The 16,420-nt window shown below is 38.9% G+C and overlaps 2 protein-coding genes across 6 annotated transcripts in view; one reads left to right on the top strand and one right to left on the bottom strand.

Moving 5' to 3' along the window:
• Positions 1–16,420, bottom strand: part of LOC110804279 (probable cytosolic oligopeptidase A) — a 31,995-nt gene that overhangs the window by 2,873 nt on the left and 12,702 nt on the right. For 3 of the 5 annotated variants that reach the window (XM_056833644.1, XM_056833643.1, XM_056833642.1), the window contains exons 9-13: positions 15,105–15,215; positions 14,776–15,021; positions 12,740–12,796; positions 12,503–12,591; positions 12,304–12,421 (exon numbers count right to left, since the gene is read on the bottom strand). In XM_056833644.1, coding sequence (XP_056689622.1) covers positions 12,304–12,421; positions 12,503–12,591; positions 12,740–12,796; positions 14,776–15,021; positions 15,105–15,215 — 621 coding nt within the window. The remainder of the gene's footprint in view (positions 1–12,303; positions 12,422–12,502; positions 12,592–12,739; positions 12,797–14,775; positions 15,022–15,104; positions 15,216–16,420) is intronic. The other 2 variants (XM_056833645.1, XM_056833646.1) reach the window with 1 other exon arrangement.
• Positions 7,357–8,739, top strand: LOC110804280 (uncharacterized). Its single transcript, XM_022009851.2, has 2 exons — positions 7,357–8,011; positions 8,114–8,739. Exons 1-2 carry the CDS (start codon positions 7,372–7,374, stop codon positions 8,737–8,739), a joined length of 1,266 nt encoding a protein of 421 aa, XP_021865543.2. The 5' UTR covers positions 7,357–7,371.

Below are 16,420 nucleotides of genomic sequence, written 5' to 3'. Positions count from 1 at the left end.
CTATTTACTAATGATCAATGAAGTGTGTTTATGCAAGCATAGTTCACCAAAGATATTTTGACAAAGGATGAACCAAGCATGGAGTTTCTGAGTTTAAACAAGAAAGAAGTCTAATAGGTAGGAGAAAGATATAGGCTTCTATAATCCTATGTAAGTTTACAGGAGTCTGTAATGGACCGCACCATTATCCGTACAACCAGGCCACCTATTAACCTAGTCTACAACAGGAGGCACAGAAAGAGACAAGATCAGTCAGCAACTGTCCTGCAGGAGAACAAGTAAGGAGGCACAACAATAGGTGGGAGGGGGTGGTGCAGCCGTTGGCAACAAGCAGACAAAAGTAGTAAGTAGTAATAATGTAATGTACTTGAGGAATACCTTGAGTATATAAGTAAGGGAAGGAAAGAGAGGAAGGCATTGAGAATTGTATTGAGTAACTTTAGAGAGTTGTAACCTAAAGTTACTGATTGAGATTGGTAGCCTCAAGCTGTTGTGTTACTCTTATAATCATTAATCAAAGCTTCCACTTTCTATTATCTCTTGTGTGTTTATCTGAGGTGACAGATTTGCAAGTGTCTTGCAGAGTCTAATTTGAACTAGGGACTATGTGTCAAGTACCAAATATTTTGGGCACCGGATCGTGCTGCACGCTCTTACCTAGTGGGTGGTAAGGGCGCAAACTCTTTGCGGAACGAAGTCGAAGGGCTCGTGAAGCACGAGCGAGCAAAGGTTTATGAAAGGAGCACTCTTGTCTATTGGCAACAAGAGAGGGAAGCGAGTGCCGACCGGCCCTTGTGTGCACACATCAGTCACAAGTGGGGCCAGCGACGCGAGTGTATCATTGAGTCTAGAAACCTTAAAAACAAGCGATAGCACAATATCAATAAAGGCTTACAAGTTACAACACTAGTAATTAAGCAAAGGCAACTTCTGGTGAGAGGTGTTCGTTCATACCCCTCGTAGAGGTTTATTTTGAATTAGTTAAAAACTTCTAGGGAACTTTGGATTAACATAAACATAATAATCTTATCTAAAGCCTAGAAACTTAAACGAAAAGTCCTAAAGAACTTGGATAAGGAAAATACAAGGAACGATAAGAAAAGTACAAGACAAGGAAAGGATTCTAACATCCTCCCCCACTAAAGATGTCGACGTCCACGGCGACTTACGAGGTTATAAAAGAAAATAAATATAGTGGAGCTGCTTCAGTCTTCGGTTGAGGTGGTTGCGCACTAAATGAATTTGATTTTGAGTTGGCGCGGGTGCTGATATTCCTTTTAGAATCATCTTCATCTAGAAAGTACGGCTTGAGTCTACAGTTCATCCAAGTAGGAGGTTCAACCTTGTGTACACTCTTCCCAATCCGTTTAGTGATGCGTATGGGGCCTTCATATTTCCTGATGCGCCTTCGATCTCTGCCTCTGAGGAATCTTAGTTGTTCCGGTAACACCTTCACCATCAACATATCTCCCACATCGAACATTCGAACTCAACTGGCCTTCTGATCGACCCATTTCTTCATACTCTTCGATGCTCTTTCCAGGTATGCACGAGCAATCTCAGTATTTTGTTCTCATTCTTTTGTGAACTTCCAGCTTGACGACTTCTTCCATCTTCCATTCCCGCTACCGTGTGTGGTAGAAGTAGTTGTTTACCTGTCACCAACTCAAAGGGGCTTTTATTGGATGCAGAACTTCTGAGCAGAGTTCTGCCTCATCAAGGAGTCTAGCCCAATATTTCTGGTTAGCACTCCCAAAGTGACGTACATATTCTTCCAAGAGTCCGTTGAATCTCTCTGTTATTCGCATGAGAGTGGTGGCTTGACGACATGTTCAGTGCCGAACCCATTATTTGAAACAACTCCGACCAAAGATGCTTGTGAATCTTGGATCTCAGTCGCTAACAATGTTCTTCGGCAACCCCCAATACTTCACTATGTGCTTGAAGAATAGAGCAGCGATTTCTTCAGCAGCACCACAAGTCTTACATGCATCGGCACAAAAGTGGCATACTTTTGAATACGGTCAACTACTACCGTAGCACAGCACATTGGTCCACTTTTGATAGTCCACTGATGAAGTCCATTGAGACACTCTCCCATGGTCGGCCTAGTAGACCTCAGGGTTTATGTTTATCAATTTTTCTTGTTGCCACACGAAGACTTCACACGAGACAAGTCTTCGTATTGCCCATAACATCTTTCATTCCAGGCTAATAATATCCCCCCAGGGAAAGCACGCAGAGAGTTCTCCGTCATACCACAAGGGGTCAAGATATTCTTTCAAGAGCATCCGGCGAAGGCCTCCAGATTTTGGGATGAACAATTTGTAGCCTTTGGTGTAGATTAGATCATCTTCTATCCAAAATCGTATGGTCTTCCCCTCTTCAATCATCTTCTTATGGTCTCCGCTATAGGATCTCCTACATGGTGTTGCTTGACTTGGTCTTTGACAGATGTTGTTATGTTGCTAGCAGATAGCGGAGAAAGTCTACACAAGGGAGTTAAGTCGGCGAGTCAACTTAGTGCATCTGCAACCTTGTTGCTCACTCCAGTTCGACATGTTAACTCCACATCAAACTCTGCATTGCCATCGAGCTTGCTTTCCCGTTAACTTGGGTTGAGTGAGGAAGTGGTTGGTTGTTGTGTTGTCCGTGCGGACGATGAACATCGAGCCCAGCAAATAGTGTCCCCATCCTCTCAAGCAATGAACAATAGCTAGCAGCTCTTTCTCTTGTTTCTCTTGTGCAGGATACTTCCCCTCACCTCCACTCACCGCATTCAACTTCTCACTCTCAAAAGCGACCGGATGCCCTTCTTGGAGGAGCACTCCCCCTAGAGAAAAAACATATACATATGTTTCCACTACAAAAGGTTTGTTGCTGTCGGGTAGAGCTAGCATTGGTTCCTTCATCACTGCATCTTTCATCTTGCGAAATATCGTTTGATGGGTTCCGATGTCGAGTAGAGATAGCATTGATTCCTTCATCACTGCATATTTCACCTTGCGAAGTATCGTTTGATGGGTTTCCAAGCATTGCAGGAGTTATCTTTTCGCAACAAGTCTTTGAGAGGGCTACCTACCTCTAAGTACCCCTTTATAAATCGTCGATAGTAATTTGCTAGTCCCAAGAACTAACGTAATTGTAATTCTGAAACATTTTTCAGAGCTTGCCAATCACGGATAGCTTGAATTTTCATCGGATCTATTCTGATACGTCCAGCCCCACAAAGTGTACAAGGAAACCAATTTCTGCTTGCGCGAAAGCGAACTTCTCTCGCTTCACAAACAAGTGATGTTCTCCCAACTTCTCGAACACCTGTCTCAGATGCTCAATGACTTTATCAAGTGTCTTTCTATAGATCACAGTGTTTCCTCCTTCACGCACAAATTTCAATCACGTGCCTTTTCCTTCGTTCTCAGTTACGAAGTTGTGAGTGACACCTTTACCTACCATCTATGAAGCACGGGTACTTCCCCGGAGTGTCGTTTCCCGTACCGGGGACGGGTACGGTACGGGTAAGGGACGGATACGCCGGAAATACGTCCCCGGGACGACTCTTGAATGTTGGGGACGTTAGGTTCAGTAGGGGATGGCTAGGGAGGTTGATGGGGAAGTTTTGGGGACGGATTTTAAAGCCTTAAGACGTATCCTTCTCTCTTCTTCCTCTCTTTTTCTCAGATCTAGGCCTTACCCGGAAACGAAGAAACTGGATCTTGAAGAATTCGAAGGCCTAGATCTAGAAATTGAGAGAGCAGAGGAAGGCGGGAGAAGAACAACTATATTGGGGCTTTTGTTGTTGAAGAAAAAACGAGCTGATTGCACCCTTTGATTTTTGTTTTGATTGATATTTGACTAAGCCCAGACAATCTGCCATGGCTGCTGTTTTCTTCCTTTGAGTTTTGAGTTGTTGGTGATGGTGAGTGGGGAATTTGCATTTCTTTTTACCTTTTGTTTTAAATAAGAGTATCATTCACATATAAAAAGGTGGGAAGTGGTTAGTGGGTACCCACGTGGCCTCCTTTTGCCCTACCAGAGTACCAGTACCACTGTACCAGTGTAGTAGTGTACCCATGGTGTAAAAACTAGCCCGAGTTAACTCATATCGCCCAAGTTAACTAGGTTTTGGAGGCTAGCGATACGAGATATCCCGAGTTGTAAAGGTGTTTTTAAAAACGGCGAGATTTAGGCCGGTACAACCCATTGTGTAAAAACTAGCCCGAGTTAACTCGTATCGCCCGAGTTAACAAGGTTTTGGAGGCTGGCGATACGAGATATCCCGAGTTGTAAAGGTGTTTTTAAAAACGGCGAGATCTCGGCCGGTTCAACCGATCCAAACGAATTTTGTCCGGATTAAACGTTATAAACCTCACATCTACTCGGTTTTCAGCCGAATTCCCCATGTTTTCGACAAAAGAAAGGGAAAAAGGAAAGAAATGGAGAAACTCCATTGAAATAGAGTAGAGAACTCCATTTTCAAATCTAAAACAAGAGAGGAGAGAGAAGGTAGATAAAGGAATTCATTTTAATTATGTCACGTGTACGGTTTAGGGGAGGGGGACTAGGGTAGGTAGTGAATGGGGCTGACATGAGGCTTCTTTTTAAATTTCAAATTCCTACGCGACAACCGCGACACGGTCCGCGACTAACGCATCATTTCCGTTACCGAGACTCCGCGACCGATCCCGCGACCGTGACCTATACCGCATTTTTTATCTATGGTACAACCTTAGTTTTAAAAAGCGCGCTTTAGCGCACATAAAGCGCAGAGCGAACAAAAGCGCAGCCTGAATCGCGCCGGACAAGGGGAGCGTAGCGTTATACAGGGTGCGCGCGCCTTCTTCGCTTTTTACCGAAGCGCGCTTTTTTAGAAGCGCACGGTTCTTGTATGTGTGGCGCATGAAATTAAAAGAAGTTGTTTGACTTGAAAAATTGATCACGTGATTCTCACGTGACCAATTTTAATTAGCTGCTCACTGAAAATAACGGGCAGAATTCAATTTTGGAGAGAGAAAACTAAGTTCTTCACATTCCAAAAATTTGGGGGTTTTTCTCCAAAACCCTAGCTGCGATTTTAGAGACCTACCTTGCTAGTTGCTGCTGCCGGATTTCTTCCAGCCACCGTCTCGCCGGAGGATCCCAATCTCCAGGTACGTTTGATTTTTATTTCAATTTTAATTTCTCTTTTTTAATTTTCTATCTTCTAGACTTCTACTCTGTTCTTCACTTCTTCTCTATCTTCTTTCTTTTTTTCGATTTCTCCTTTTTATCGATTCTTCTTCTCTGATAGTCTGATCTCTGTTCTTCTCCATCCTTTTTTTTTTATTTCTTAGATATCTGTTCTATTCACGGTTTCAGGGCTTGAACTGTTTCTGGGTTTTTTAAGGGGTTTGGTTTTATCTCTGTTTGAGGGGATTATATAGTTGAGGAGTTATGGATTTCTGCCTCTTTTATTTATTTTCGTATTGATTTTTTTACTCTGCTTTTTTTATTTATTATGTTAGCTTTTTAATTCTGCCCCCACATGTTGCTTTTTTTAAAAAAATTATAGCAGTACTGCAGTAGTGGGAGTGTGGGACTACTTGATTGATGATAGTGATCCATGACCAATTTAATAATAATTTTACTAAAATTATTAATAATTGTTTAGGCCCCATCAAAATTCCCATTTAATGGGGATGCGCATGTAATGCAACCAACCAAAAAATCTACTCCCTCAGTCCCGGAATACTTGACCTGTTTTCCTTATCGGGCCGTCCCTTAATACTTGACCTGTTTCTAAAAATGGAAATATTCTAACAATATTATATTATTTCTCACTCCACCCCTATTAACCCACCTACCCCCTACTCCACACAAAAAATAATTAAAAATTCAACCCCTACTCTCCCCCAACCCCACCCCTTTACACATTTACCACTAACTACATTAAAATAAAACCCCACTATCAACTACTACCTATTAAATTAAATAAGTCAATTCAAGTCCCTTAAACTCTGTGCCGGTCAAACCGGGTCGAGTATTCCGGGACGGAGGGAGTACTTTTTTTTATTGTGCTTTTGAAATTCTGTTTCCAGTAGCTTTTTGCTCTGTTTATTTTTCTTAGCTTTTTTTTTTGCTCTGTTTTCTTTTCAATTGGTTTTAATTCATGCCTTTTAATATTAGGATGGCTACCAATGAGGGGGGTTCAAGCACTCCTTCTTTAGACACCGTGGATCCGGCAAGAAAGTATGGTAAACCGAAACCTACTAATAAGACCAATTGGCATTGTAGCTTTTGTGGTAAAGTAACAAAAGAAGGGGCTCTACGAATGAAGCAACATTTGGTAGGAGGTTTTAGAAATGTGACCAAGTGTCCTACTTGTCCCGAGCATGTGAGGGAGGAAGTGAAACTTTTCATGATCAAGAAAACACAAGCTAAAATTGATAGTCAAATGATGTCAAGGGTTAACCAATTTGATCATGATGATGATGATGAGGAAGAACAAGATTGTGAAATCATGAATTCAAAAAGTAGCCAACCACTACGCAAAAAACCAAAAGTCAAGGGTCCCATGGATTTCTTTGTCACTACTCCTTCCGAAAATGTCTTGAAAGGTAGAAAAGATAGAAAAGATATCTTTGGTGCTTGTGAAAAGCAATTGAGAGACAAGACATGTAAAGAGATTGCAAAGTGGTTTTATGATGTGGGGATACCCTTTCATGCGGCTACTTATGATAGTTTCAAAGGCATGCTTGATGCCGTTGCACAATATGGCATGGGATTCAAGCCACCAAGCATGCATGAGCTAAGAGTTCCTCTCCTCAAGAGTGAAGTAGAGGAGATTGATAAACTAAAGGAAGAGCACAAGAAAGAGTGGGCAACAAAAGGTTGTTCAATTATGTCCGATGGATGGCGTGATTCGATTGCCTCAAAAGACATTGTGAACTTTCTTGTCAACTCTCCAAAAGGCTCTTTCTTCATAAAATCCATGGATGTTTCCAATGTTGTGAAAGATGCGGATTTGTTGTTTCATATGCTTGATGACATGGTAGAGGAAGTTGGAGAACAAAATGTAATCCAAGTGGTGATGGATAACGCATCCAATTATGTTAAGGCAGGTAAGAGATATAGATCTTCTTCTTACTTTATATGTTATATTTTATTACATTTATTTGAAACTAATTAACTAAATGCCTTTTCTTTTGTTATAAATTTGTAGGAAGATTGTTGGAGGCTAAAAGACAACATCTTTATTGGACTCCTTGCGCCGCACATTGTTTGGACTTGATGTTGGAAGATATTGGGAAAATTCCTAAGGTCAAGAATGCTTTGAAGAAATGCATCTTCATGAATGGTTATATATATAACCATATATCTCTTGTGAACTTGATGAGGAAATTCACAAATCAAAGGAATTTGCATAGGCCGGCGGTTACAAGATTTGCTACATCTTTCATTACTCTTGCTCAATTTCAAAAGCAAAAGAGTAACTTGAGGAAGATGGTTACTTCTCAAGAGTGGAATACCTCTAAGTGGTCAAAGGATGTGGGAGGAAAGAAAATAGCAACATACCTTTTGCGAGACACTTTTTGGAGAAATGTCTTATATGCTCTTAAGTTGACCGGTCCACTAGTTAAGGTGCTTAGAATTGTTGATGGAGAGAAAAAGCCTCCTATGGGATATATTTATGAAGCCATGGATAGGGCTAAGGAGACTATCTCTAAGAGTTTTGGAATGAAAGAGGAGAAATACAAAGAAGCTTTTGAGTTCATTGATAAAAGATGGAATTGTCAACTTCATCGACCTTTGCATGCGGCCGGTTATTATCTAAACCCCGAGATCCATTATGATAATGTTGAAAATGTCGAATGTGAAGAAGTGATGTTGGGTTTGTATGATTGTATTGGAAGGATAGTTCCGGATGTTGAAACTCAAGAGAAGATTCTTTTGGAATTGGATTCATTTAAGAATGCCACCGGTCTCTTTGGTCATTATATGGCTATAAGACAAAGAAAGACCAAATCCCCAGGTAATAACTAACTAACTACCCTAAGTTTATAAAACTTTAAGTATATCAATTGTTTTATGTTGAAATTAATTGATCACTAACTTAATTTTATTATTTTTGTAGCGGATTGGTGGTCTAGTTATGGATCTTCAACTCCCGACCTCAAGAATTTTGCCATAAAGGTTCTTAGCCTAACTTGTAGTGCTACGGGTTGTGAGAGAAATTGGGGTGTTTTTCAACAACTTCACTCCAAAAAGAGGAATCGGTTGGCACAAAGTCATTTGAATGACATGGTGTATGTGAAAGCTAATCGAGCTTTAGAGCGTCGATATAAGAGAAAAGACACCATTGATCCCGTTCTTTTGAGAGAGATTGATGAGAGTAATGAGTGGTTACTTGGGAGAATGGAAGAGAATTCTTCGGATGATGAAGGTGATCTTGTATTTGAGGGTGATGACTTGACATGGGCTAGTGTTAGTAGAGCCGCCGGAGCCAATGATCCAATCTATGGCACTAGAGGAGCAACAAGGGTTGCTAGGGAGTCCATGCCATCCTCATCTAGAGTTGATAAAGGAAAAGGTTCGGCTACTACCTCCACTTCTAAATTTTCTCGTCGAGTTGTGATTGTGGATGATGATGAAGAGGATGAGGAAGAAGATATTGGTGAAGATGGAGATTATCTAGATGATGAGGATGAGTATGATGCTATAGATGATGATGAAGATTATGATGATGATAATGAGCTCTAGGAGCATAGGGGCGACTATAAGCTTGAAAAACCGAGTTTGCTTTTCTTTTTTCCTTTTTTTAGTCTTTCTACTTACTTGCTTATGTTGGTTGTGACTTTTGTGAGCTTGTGACTTACTCTAAGTCTTTGGTTAGTACTTTAGACTCTTAGACGTATGCCGGTTTGATGTCTAGTAATGAATTATGCTTTATTTTCTTAATTTATGCATTTATAATATAAGAAACATATTGTTTTAAGTACAAAATATGTTCTAGAAATGATTTTAAAGGTTTTTGGCACTTAAGGTGCGCTTCACCTACGAAAAGCCCACGCTTTCGCTTTGCGCTTTGCGCTTTAGCTCTAGGGCCCTTGTGCGCTTTTTAAAACTAAGGGTACAACCGATCCAAACCAATTTTGTCCGTATTAACGTTATTTGCCTCACAGCTACTCAATTTTCAGCCGAATTCCCCATTTTTTCTACAAAAAGAAAGGGAAAAGGGAAAAAAATGGAGAAACTCCACTGAAATGGAGTACAAAACTCCATTTTAAGATCTAAAACAAGAGAGGAGAGAGAAGGTGGACAAAGGAATTCATTTAATTATGTCACGTGTGCGGTTTAGGGGAGGGGGATTAGGGTAGGTAGTGAGTGGGGCTAACATGGGGCTTCTTTTTTCAAATTTCAAATTCCTACGTGACAACCTTGACACGGTCCGCGACTAACGCATCAGTTCCGTTACCGAAACTCGGCGACCGATCCTGCAACCGTGACCGATACCGCATTTTTTATCTATGAGTGTACCACTTATAATAAATCAAAAAACGAAAAAGGTGGGAAGTGGTACCCACATGGCCACTGATATTTTTTACTAAAAGACAACTTTTCTGTTTTCTACTCCATATTTATTATTATTACTCCTTTAAAATATAGTTAACGTAATATATATTTTTTAATTTAAAGTAATACGGAGTTTAAGGTTATTTTATGGGGACCCGATCGTGTGGCGCGTTCAAACCTAATGGACAGTAAGGGAGCAAGCCTTGTGCGGAACGAAGTCGAAGGGCTTGTGAAGCACGAGTGAGAAAAGGTTTCTGAAAGGAGCACTCTTGTCTATTGGCAACAAGAGAGGGACGCGAGCGTCGGTCGAGCACTTGTGTGCGCACTACCGTCACAAGTGGGGTCGACGACGCGAGTGTATCTGTTCGAGCAGCAGACTTTGTTGAGTCTAGAAAGCTTAAAAGCAAGCGATAGCACAATATCAATAAAGCCTTACAACAACACTAGTGATTAAGCAAAGGCAGCTTCTGATGAGAGGTATTGGTTCATATCCCTCATAGCAGTGTTTCAAAAAGCACACTTAAAGCGCGCTTAAGCCCTGAAGCTCGAAGCTCTAGGGAAAAGCGCTTAATTAAGACTTAGCAAAACTCTTGTGATTAAGCGCACCGAAGCGCGCTTAAGCGCATGAAGCCCGCGAAGCACAAAAAGCGCGCTTTTTGGCACTTCATTGAAATTTTTTTATTTTTTTATTTTTATACGTTGGTTTTGTGTTTTGAACCACTCCCTATTAATCATTAACAATAGAAAGTAGACCAAGAGTCCATAAGAAAGGGAACAAGAAGAAAAGAAGGAGACAACAGTAACAGCAACCAACCCTACCTTCTGTATAAACACTATGTTATATGCTTTATTTTGTCAAACCAAAGACTAATATATATTTGGAAGCAAATCTGATGTTTATATATTTTTGTGGTTATTTTAGTAAGATATATATGCATGCATAATAGTAAAAAACCTTTAATTCTTAAAAAGTGCGCTTCACTGCGATGAAGTGCGCGTCTTGCGCTTGAGCTTGAGCTTTGCGCTTAAGCTCTAGGACTCATATCGCTTTAGTGCGCTTTGTGCTTTTTTATACACTGCCTCATAGAGGTTTATTTTGACATTAGCTAAAAGTTTCTAGTGAACACTATATTGACGAAAACATAATAATCTTATCTAAAGCCTAGCTTAGTTTTAAAAAGCGCGCTAAAAGCGTGGGTGACCGGGGTCACGATCCCAGCTGGGATCGCGCCAGGAAGGAAAAGCGTAGCGAGCTACAAGGTGTGCGCGCTTTATGCGCTTTTTGGAGAAGCACACTTTTGTAGAAGCGCACACTTCTTGTGTTTTGGGCAAGAAAACAGCCTGAATGAAATAAGTGACCACGTGAGTATCACATGACCCATTTTTAATGGGTTTTGCTGTGATTTAACGGGCAGAATACTGTGTCTAGGAGAGGGGGAAATCCCCACCTGCAATTTGGGGGTTTTGGAGAAACCCTAGCTACCATTTGGGAGCTGCCACTTTGCTCATCTAACCACCTTCCTCGCCGTAAATTTCCACATCTCCATGTAAGTTTAATTGTTCTTTCGATTTCTCTTTTTTTTCCTCTTTTCCAATATTTCATTCTTCTTCTTTTTCGATTTCTCACCTTCTCTTATCTTCTCGATCTTCTTTTTTTCGATTTTTCTCCTCTCTCCTCCTCGCTCTGTTCATTTGCCTCTCCAGACTCCAGGTGGGTTTATTTAGTTTTTACTTTTTGGGGGATGTGCGTTAGGTTTCTGGCTTTTTTTATTTACTTTTTTTTTCATTCATTTAATTCTGCCTTTTTAGGATAAGCTTAACATTTACTTTTTTATTTACTTTTTTTATTAATTCTGCCTTTATATATATACATTTTTCTCTTATCTTACTTTCATTAATTCCACTTTCTCTTCTTTGTTTTTCTTATTACTTTTCTTATTACTTCTTGCTCCTTTCTGGTTTGATTGGTGACAATGATGATCTCCTACGACGATTCATGTTAGCCGACCCCAAATCATTTTGGGACTAAGGCTTTGTTGTTGTTGTTGTTGTTGTTGTTGTTGTTGATGTATGCCTTTATAGGATAAGTTTTATCTGTTTTCTTGACGTGTTTTTTATTTAGTTTTTAATTCAGTTTTTTACTCCTTTTTTATATTCTGGTTTGTTATTCTATTTTTTAATTCGTTTTTTAATTTTGTCTTTTAATTCTTTTTTAAAATTTATTTTTTCCAGGATTTCTGTCTTTCTACTTATTTGTTTTAGATTGGTTGTGACTTTTGTTAGCCTGTGACTTACTCTAAGTCTTTGATTAGTACTTTAGCCTCTTGGAGGTAATCCGGTTTGTTGTCTAGTAATGAATTATGCTTTCCTTTGTTAATTTATGTTGTATGATATAAGTATCACGTTGTTTAAAGTACAAAATACGTTCTAGAAATGATTTTATAGGTTTTTGGCACTTAAGGTGCGCTTTGCCTACGAAAAGTGTGCGCTTTCGCTTTGCGCTTAAGCTCCAGCGCCCTTGTCGCTTCGGTGCGCTTCACGCTTTTTAAAACTAAGAATCCTAGAAACTAAAAGAAAAGTCCTAGAAAGCTTAGATAAGGAAAATACAAGGAAAGATAAGAAAAGTACAAAACAAGGTAGGTTGGATTCTAACACTATGGAACTAAAGGAACTTGAATAAAAGTCCATGTCTTAAAAGTCCGAAGATTTGAATGGAGGCTTAATATGAGAGAAATATAAGTAAAAGCTAACCTGACGAAGGCTCATAGAACCAGCACGGAAGGTCCTAGCTGCCAGAATTTTGTTAAAAATATCTTCAGGGAGTGTCTCCCCAGTTTCATAGTGTTTTGCAATGCCCAACAAAGTGTCTCTGCAGCGGCAGACAAACTTTACCAGTTATTGGTCATGATCTATGAAGCACAAGCCAAAGTGACCTATCCACAAATTTTACCTATGATAACACCAGTTCTCCATGAATTGAGATGGAAGTTCAACCGCATCCCACTCAATACCTCGAATACCAGCCACAAGACCCTCATCCTGCCTGTTATGTACTTTTGTTACAGGTAAATCAATATTTACTAGTTAAATAGACAAGTAGTGGCGCAAATGTACATGTGGTTTCCATATCGAAAACATCCCCAATAAGTACAATACAACACAGACAATAGAGAACAGTATCAGGAACATGCCTGGTAAGCATATGTTGAAGTGCATGACCAAATTCATGGAAAACAGTCTCAACCTGCAACATGACATTGAAGGAAAACCATTAATCCAGCAATCGTGCATTCTTTTAATGGAATCTATTATATAGATTGGAATAGATTTCTACACAACAAGTCATTCAAAAGCAGACTCCTCATGGCAAAAGGGAATAGGCAAAATTGCTATTTCTAGGCAGTCAATTAGTTTCAGGAATCTAAGTAACATGCCCTTCTTTTGATAAATGCACAAAGAAGATTACATACAGCAAAGGACTATGTTATTCAGACTATTCATTTTACCTAAAGTACCAATGTCGGATCCTTGGCACATTTTCGTAGAATAGCCGAGTTAATAATTGGACATGTAGTCATGTACCCTTTTTCATGAGTTTCCGTGTCCAACTAAAAAAAACTAAGTCATGTGTGACTACAGGTATGGATGAAAATTGAAGAAATTTTGATGCAAATCGTGAAATATGTTGTTTTATTTCAAATTAATGAATTTAGACACAATCTGGTAAACCAAAAATACTCAGATTGAGTCACGTTGAAGCTGGTTTACCCAAATGACCAAAGACATTTATCAAAGGAAATGATTAATGATAGAATAGCTAATTATTTTAATAACAAAAGCAATATAACTATTTCAAAAACGTAATGGGACTAAGATCCTGTTTGGTAGGTGGTAATAATATATGATGGTAATGGGAATAAATTGTATATAAATTTGTAAGGGAAGTCCTACACCAATGCCCATGGGTCATGGTAAAGCTAGTTCATCCCCAAAAGTATTTGTTTCCTTCATAAACATCAATTACCATCCATTCCCTATTCACCACTTGAAGGGGTTACAGTGATTTCTGAAGAAAAAAGCATGGCTCGGGAGGGGTAAGATGACCATGGACATCAGCATGATACTTGCAAATTTAATTCCCATTTCAGCCATTGATTATCACCTATCAAAAGGGTCGTAAATGTCACACATTAATAAGTTGAACATGAATAAATTTCTCTTTCATGTCCAACTTAAATTACTTATCTTTCGTTGTGTTACCTTCATGTTATTCACTAATCTTCATTATTAATCCTTGAAATTTATGATGTAAAAAGCCTTTGTTCTTGCAAATGTAATAGTAATAAAAAAGGGGGAGGGGGGTTATATACCAGTGGTAAACAATAAAAAAAAACTAAAAATCAAACAATTAGCTATTCACCTTAATTGATAAGAGAAAGAAAATTGGGATATTGACTCATAGGGTTAACCTACATAAGTTCGTTAAGGTGTAGCTTTTTGCAACAAATAAAAGATAATAAACCATTTGTCAACCCAGCCTACTTGCCACTGTGGAATTACTGGAGCTTTGGTTCCCAATTTGCTCACATGTCATACAACACGAGATTACCGCCAACCAAATGAACGCTGTTTTACTAATTATTATCATATTAGAAATTACCACAAATTACCTCTAAGACACATCTCAAGCCTTTTATGCCTAATTCTACCAGTTCACCAAGCATGAAACAGCAGAATAGAATACAAGTGAAAATTCTCTTACGAAAAGATGAAGAGTATTCTCAGAGTAAAAGGATAAATTGTAAATTTTACAAGGCTTCCACTGTTCTATGGAGTAAAATATAAGGATACATGAACGAGGACACACTTCCAACCTTTGCTAATAAATTCATCAACGGTGTCATATTTTTTTTTGAAGTATCCAGCAAAGAATGAAACTATTTTATGTTTTACTATCATTTGAAAAGATCATACTCAACTTTCGATATCCACTACAGGTTGATGGCTACACGTCAGACAACGATAAAACAAGGTAATTGAGATGTTTACACAAAGAGTTCCATATAGTTCACAATATTATGGTCGCCAGTAATAACATTAGTATTACCTTCGGATTAATATGGTTGATTATGACACAAAATTTTGACATAATGGATAATCAATGCATGTTTACAGCCAATTTACTATAAGAAAACTTGAGTTAACAATGGACATTGAACTTACTTCACGGAATGTCATAAGGCTTGGCTTGTCGCCAAATGGTGGAGTTTGATTGCAAACCATATGTGCAACCGGAAGCCTTACAGAGGAACCATCACGGGACAATACACGGCTTCGAGAAACAACCTCATCCATCCATGCACCACCTCTTTTTTCTGAAGGACGAGAGTATGGATCAAAATAAAAGTATGATAATGGAGAACCAGAGGAATCCTTGACACAATAGAATCTAACATCTTTGTTCCACACCTGTGACAACCACATGTTGTTAGGATCAATACAGTATAACATTTTGAAGGCCAAAAAGCCAGTACAAAAATAGTGCGACTTACTGGAGCTAGACCATCAGCAGACTCAATTTCGATCCCGAATAACTTCTTTGCAAGGGAAAACAGGCCATCCATCACCTTTGGCAATGAAAAGTATGGACGTAGCTCCTCCTCCTAGAAAAACAAAATTGAAAACAATTATATGTACCCTTTTACACAACTAAAATATGCCAGCTACCAATACATAACCAAAAAGAAAAACATCGAGTTGTACATATAACTAAATTAGTAAGCCAACCATATTTAGAAAAGATTGAGAGAAAGAAGGTAAGAGAACCAATAACAATATTGGGATCACCACACCATAATACAATAACAAAACAAGATTTTAACCAGTATGTTTAAAAAGAATGGTTATGATATAATAGGTTAATAACCCATAAGAGATGCATATAAACATTAAATACATTTCCTGAAATGGTATTAATTTATGAATGCATGACAAAATCATGCATCGATCAGTATTACTAATGTTTGATTCATTTTAAGGGGAAAAGATGTAAAATTAGTATGTTTAATTTCTGCATAATATTTCCACTTTTAGCTCCTTATATGCAATTCCTAGGCTTGCTGCTTGCATACATAAGTTATGCTCCCAAAAAGATATTGTTGATTCTGAGTTTCGATGATGATAACGCAAACTTCCTAATTATTGTTTAAGTGTGTTATTGTAATGCTAAGTTAGGGAGTGCCTGAGTAGGACAAACTAAGCATGTGGAACAAACACCAAGCAATATAAGGAGCTCCTAAAGAAAATATCAGTTTGCAAATGTTATCAATGGTTGATCCTCAAGAAGTTGATCCTCAAGAGATTGATCCTAAAGAGGTTGATCCTCAAAGAGGTTGATCCTCTAAGAGGTTGATCCTCTAAGATGGTTGATCCTCAAAGAAGGTTGATCCTAAAGATGGTTGATCCTCAAAGTGGTCTATCCTAAAGATGGTTGATCCTCAAAGTGGTTGATCCTAAAGATGGTTGATCCTCAAAGTGGTTGATCCTAAAGATGGTTGATCCTCAAAGTGGTTGATCCTAAAGATGGTTGATCCTCAATGTGGTTGATCCTCAAAGTGGCTGATCCTCAAGGTGGTTGATCCTCAAGGTGGTTGATCCTCAAAGTGGTTGATCCTAAAGATGGTTGATCCTAAAGAAGGTTGATCCTCAACGGCTGATCCTAAACAAGTTATTAAGGGTGTTCCTCATATATTATAATGATCAATGTTCCAGTGAAGGAACAATGCATGAAGCGTTCAAGCGAAGCTTCAAAAGGTGCCAACATGAAAGCTACAACATATGAGTTTATGTTTAGGTTTTGTGTAAGTAT

The sequence above is a fragment of the Spinacia oleracea genome, chromosome 6 (genome assembly GCF_020520425.1).
Source record: "Spinacia oleracea cultivar Varoflay chromosome 6, BTI_SOV_V1, whole genome shotgun sequence".
Taxonomy (NCBI): Eukaryota; Viridiplantae; Streptophyta; class Magnoliopsida; order Caryophyllales; family Amaranthaceae; genus Spinacia; species Spinacia oleracea.
Note: the sequence above shows the minus strand (reverse complement) of the source record. Positions and strands in the feature narration are given on the sequence as shown.

What these genes read in the sequence shown, in the direction of transcription:
- LOC110804280 (XM_022009851.2), top strand. Translation starts at nt 7,372, where the DNA reads ATGAGGAAATTCACAAATCAAAGGAATTTGCATAGGCCGGCGGTTACA. An exon ending in AAGAAAGACCAAATCCCCAG is followed by an intron (nt 8,012 to 8,113) that starts GTAATAACTAAC and finishes TTATTTTTGTAG; the next exon opens with CGGATTGGTGGTCTAGTTAT.